The 6000-nt window shown below is 26.6% G+C and overlaps 1 protein-coding gene across 1 annotated transcript in view; it reads right to left on the reverse strand.

Moving 5' to 3' along the window:
• LOC129984157 (receptor-type guanylate cyclase Gyc76C-like) overlaps window positions 1-5219 on the reverse strand; it is a 554740-nt gene extending 549521 nt beyond the window's left edge. The window contains exon 1 of the mRNA XM_056093958.1: window positions 4036-5219. Within this exon, the coding sequence (XP_055949933.1) occupies window positions 4036-4479 (444 nt within the window). The 5' untranslated portion in view covers window positions 4480-5219. The remainder of the gene's footprint in view (window positions 1-4035) is intronic.
• Between the last annotated feature and the right edge of the window lie 781 nt (window positions 5220-6000).

A 6000-nucleotide genomic window follows, 5' to 3' on the forward strand; every position in this document is an offset into this window, starting at 1 on the left:
CAGTAATCAGGAATTTGAATTATGGCATTCATTATATATTTTAAATTCTGGTGAACTAAATAAAAAAATTATAATAATATAGACATTTTTATAACGAGGTCCCTTGACTTAAGATTCAAATTTTAATGATATCAAAGACCAAAGAAATATAGACTTAATTCTTTTCTTTTTGAACTGTAATATTAGACTGTCAATGGCTGCAAGACGCTTTTAGACAAGACATAGATAAATACTTTACAAATGAGATTACATTCTCCAGACATGTTAATTAGCTTGAAACTCATCTTTTTAAGATAATAAGGTGACCGCAAGTTAACAATCATTTCATAGGATCAAAAGTTTTCAGCGCCGCAGATTCGTTATGCATGGTAAAGTTTGGTTTTTATTGGAATGAGTTATTAAAAGAATATATTTTATTATTTAACTAAATTTAATATTGTTTTTGTCTCTATGATCAGCCGCTTTGCAATTCATTTGAAAATTAGGGGACAAAACTTTTCGAGTAATAGTGCTAAACATTTGTTTTTGGGAGAATATTTACCAATTTTATTTCAATATAAGTATTTTTAACAAAGTCCAAAAGTTATAGTGGAATGGACTGTAAAGCTACAAAAAATTTGAATGCATGATATATAAATTATTCATTAATTTTCAAGATAAATAGTCGTGTCTTATTTTTTACAATAAAATATCAAATAATTTCAAGAAAGTAAAGAATTGTTCTACATTATTAGGTATTACTTTTATTAATTTTTTAGAATTTTTATTCAAGTATAAATAAGATATATTTTTCCGCCCAATTTTTTTAAGTGTCAACTTTTTCTACGGTAATACATCGATTAAATAAGCTTAAAAAATACATCACCAATATATAAATGTATGAAGTCAGGCAGTGATAAATAAGGAAATATAAAAAAAGTTTTGTTACTTTAGATAAAATACTAAAATGTCGCATTTTCAGAAAACATACCAGGTCAAATTTTTGTTGAGATCTTATAAATTGCTATATTTTTCACTTTTTGCATGAAATATATTGAAAAAAAACTTTGAAATATATTGAGAAAATATAAGTCAAAACCCAGTAATGATTTGAAAATTTGAAGAAGTATTTCCTTTTTTCGGGCTAAAAATGAATTGTAAAGCACAAACCTTTAATTTCAAAAATCTCTTAAATGATTTGTTCGAATTCTTGCAGAAAACATAAATGGTATATTATCCAGTTATTAACAAAGAATCAAGCTGTATTTTTATTTTGTTCTTAAATATTGGAGACATATTGATAAATAACAGGAAAAAAGTCAATTTATTGCGACATTATTTATGCTTTAAAAAATCTTTTATTTAATTCTGTAATTAGTTATATTATAAAATAATATATAAAAGCTGCAGAACATATTGAAGAATTGGGCAAAAAAAAATTACATTCGATTTGAATTAGGTGTTTTTCACTATAAAATGTTGCGAAATTTAGAATTTAAAAACAATACCACTTACAGATGCTAATATTTAATTAAAATATAATGTATGAAAATATAACCATTAGTAACTCACCAAAGAATGAACGCAAAAAGAGGAATCCAAACTGTTGTATAAAGAACGCTATTCAGAGATTTTTGAATCAAAATATTTTCGATATTTTCGTTTAAGAAAACGATTTTTCAGCGTTGCCACTATCATGAAAGAAACGATAATGTTAACAGATTTCTAGCCATTTTAAAAATATTCAGATTTTCTGATATTCAGAATATAAATAGTTTTATTTCCTTATTGCCAAACGATAGTGAATAACAAGATAAATTCAAGATTGCTGAGAATGCTCTAGTTATTGGAATATTTGAACTTGTTATTTGCGGATTACACGTTTAAAAGTTCTCTGAAAGGAACACTAGGCAAAAGTCTATATCTTATAATTCAAAAGAAAAAAGAAATTGACTTTTATCTTTTTGTAAAATATTGCATTTTGCAAATTAATTTGATAAGTTTTATCGTTTGCAGTTTTTTTGTCATTTTTATTAATATTTATTTCAAATTTATATTGTTCCATACAGCGATGTAAACAATGAGTCTAATTCACATTTTTTTTTAAAGTCACGTAACAAATATTTTTTTTCAGTGAATTGTTAGTTTTCTTAGAATAATTTATAAAAATATATAAACAGCAAGCAGGATATGTCTTCAAAAATATTTTGACCCAAAAAATACCCAATTTTGTGCGTTACAACTTTTATCAAAATATTTAAAAAAATAATAACTCAATGATATTTTTACTTTTATTTGAACTTCCTATTTTCATCCTAAATGGTGTTTTTTTTTCTTCTTTTTTTATACGACGCAAAAGCAACACTTGTTTGTAAACGCATGTATTTGTTAAGCAAAAATCGGAGACTAAACAAAAGTGAAAAATTATTTTCATATATTTTAAAGAATTAAAATCATCTTGTTAAAATAATAGTTTTAAAACAATATTCGGGATAGTTTCTGTTTTAACATTGATAAAGTTTATTTTTTCAATGTAAAAATACATACTACGCCACTTCTCGGATGTGTGGCATTGTTAAGATTACGTGATATGTTAAGAGAATGTTTGTGGAACATATATTTATAAGTAGATCATGCCTTATTCGATCTCATATGTTTTCTATCTGAAGTTATTTCATGTTTCAAATAAAATACAATCTAATTTATACGCATTTACAAAAAATATTAGGTTTTATACACACGTTAAAAATTCATATACATATTACAAATATTTTATATAAGATTAATATAGAAATTTCTAATTACGAATTTTTATAACACACATTACGAACAACATATTACTGATTTTTATATAAGTTTAATATAGTAAACCTTTACTAAGATAGACATGAATTTATTATAACTGTCACATTCTTAATATATCTATTTTTATTTTTTTTTGAATAATATATAATTCTGGAAGAATTTACATGTTTCTTTTAATAAAGCACATAGCATATCAACCTCAAGACGCGATCTTGATTTCGAAAAAGTTAAAAAATAAAACGCATTACACATATTATTCTTAAACCGTAATCTTAATTTCCCCAAATTTAAAATTATGAATAAGCATGCTGCATAACAACCTAGTTGTGAAATTTTTCATTTCCCAAAATTTAAAATTATAAATATGCAATACACATATCAATCTCAAAGCACAATCTTGATTTTCCAAATTAAAAATATTAAGAAAAATTTTTCACTCAGTTAAATCCAATTTTCTAATGTAATGTCAGAACATAACTGATATATTTCTATGTAGCAAAAACAGCCTGACATTCTGCACAAAAATGTTTATACAGGAAGTTGTTAGATCCTGTTTTAAAGATTTAATATAATGATTTAATTTTAAAACATGCACATTTTCTTGAATTTAAGAAATTGTATGTATTATCAATTTGAAAAAAAAAATTATAACATAGCATGCAAATAAGAAAAAAAAACTACAGAACAAAGCGTGCTAAAAAATTGCATAAGCTAATTGATGCACAAATAAAAACCACGTTATTAATTCCAATACTTATTCCAAAATGTTTAAAAATAGTAAACACTTAACAAAAAAATTATTCTTGAAGTAATCATCAATAATTTTGATCGTTAACAACATAAAAAGAACTTGAACTGGTAATTCGAAAATTATCTTAAAACTAACTTCTGTATACTGTATATCGCAAAATGATGCTACAATTGAAATACTCCGCTAACTTCTATATTAACCTTCTAAATGTCGTTTTTAATATAAAATCTATTTAGATGCAATGTTGCAAACCAGTTCAAATATTTTAAAAAAATAATTTATATATTTCTATATAACAGCATAATATCGCTCGAAGTTATAAAATTAAAAAATAATATACCTGCTAGTAAAAATCTCTGAAAACAACAATTAGATTTTCTACCTGAATCAATTAGAGGATTAATGTTTGATAAGCTACACAGCAATAAAACTTGCCAGCAAATTCCATAAATTTCACGCATTAAACGTGCCATATAATAAAACCAGAAAAAGGTACTTACATATGATATCATGGGAAGATTGAGGGATGCAGCCACTGTTGCTTCTACAGCACAAGAATCTTCTGGACCAAAAAAAGCAATGGCGCCTTCCCGCCATTGCTGAATTGTCACATATGTTCCAATCAATGTACCCCCTTCTGTGTCGTTGTATATCATCCGAAGTTTGTGTCCATTCAGAAAAGATGCGTTATTGTTCACCACATCCAGGGCGTACGAGATGGCACCGGAAATCACTATCCCTTGCTTTTGTGTGTTGGTACGCCCTTGCATATTGGTCATATATCCTATGGTAAATGTTTCAGCAGCCACTTTACAGTTGCTACAATTCATAAGAAAAACACCAAAAAGCATAGTGACCAACTTCAGAAGCTGTGCCATGGACCAGTGTGACCATTGTATCCAGTATTTACGATTTGGCATAGTCCTGGGTATTCCAATCAGCATACTAATGCCTCATGCTTTCTGCGATGAGATGAACAGAAATGGACAGCTGTGAAGTTAATGCAACGGGATGCGCAGGATCTAAATGTAAATCGTCCTGACATTTGACATCCCACGTTCAGACAAATAGTTCATCTCCTTTTTTGTTAAATACGCCTATTTAAATTTATAGTATCTTAATGCAGAAAGAAATTCACCAAAAATTAACATTTCTTTTGCACAACTAGTCCAATCCTGCTTCTTTTAAATAGCAAGCTAAAAGCTTTTTGAGTTTTTTTACTTTGTAAAAAGAAACTGGCAAATCCGTTTTGAAACGTATCAAAGGCTTTTAAGGCTCCATGAATACATTTCGGGGCATGAAATATTAATAAACTATGCTTTTCCGAGAAAATGACATTTTACTTTAAAAGGATTGCATGTTTTGCAAATCAAATGGTTCCTACACATTTTTTTTTCTTAAATCGAGCGAGGGAGAATCAAATCCAGCTTGTAAAAAAAGTTTATAGTTTTTTTTCTCTCTTTCCAATCCTGTGTCATTGTACAAATATATCAAACGAGATATTGTCATTGTCTAAAATGTGATTTTTTTTCCTTCATTGCATTGCTTTTATAACATAGTCATAAATATTTTATTTTCAATGACAAGGACAAAAAGTATCGGAAGAAAGAAAATTTTCTATCAAATTGCGAAGGAAAATATTTTACGTAAACACGTAATTGATAGAAAAATAAAGGATTTTCACTTTCTCGAATGAATTACCGGAAATTGCTTGAACGTAAATCTAAATTTATTTAACTAAACAAAATTATAAATTTCAAATAAATAAGATTCCTGCGATCCAATTTATTATTTATATATAACTACTTTTAAGCTTCTGTGAAAACATAACTTATTTTAAACTATTAAAAATTCTGCTATAAAATTATGGTGCAGATTATACGTATATATATATAAAAAATTTCTGTAAGTATTTATTGCCATTTTGCTGGAAAAAAATTATAAATTTAAAGTTCAAAATATAAATTAGAACTTTTATTCGTATCCGATATTTTTATTTTAACCAAACAATTTTTTTATCGAAAAAAATTTTGGTTCAAAATTCACAATTTGATCATCGGATAAATCAATTTCAGAAAAAAAAAATGCTGGGCATTTTTTTTTTTGCAATAAATATTTTTTAAAAATTCTAGGTATTTACTTGCAATAAATAAAAAAAGAATTATAAAGCAAGTAAGCAAAATATTTTTATCTCGTCAGTTGTTACTTTAATCTTAAAGACATGAATTTTTAATCTTCTATAGATAAATACTTCGTTAACTCATCATCCATGAATAATGTTTAAAATTCTTATCCAAATCGTATCTGTGCATCCATCCTTAACATAAGACACACAACAAAACACCAGGAATGGGAAATAACTAACTAACCACCTGTTAAACTTCCTCCACGTGTCCTTCCGGTAAGACCCAATGAATCAGTACATCTTTTCTAAATAATCCCAAAATAACAGCAAGTATTATAAT

This window comes from Argiope bruennichi, chromosome 9, assembly GCF_947563725.1.
Source record: "Argiope bruennichi chromosome 9, qqArgBrue1.1, whole genome shotgun sequence".
Classification (NCBI taxonomy): domain Eukaryota; kingdom Metazoa; phylum Arthropoda; class Arachnida; order Araneae; family Araneidae; genus Argiope; species Argiope bruennichi.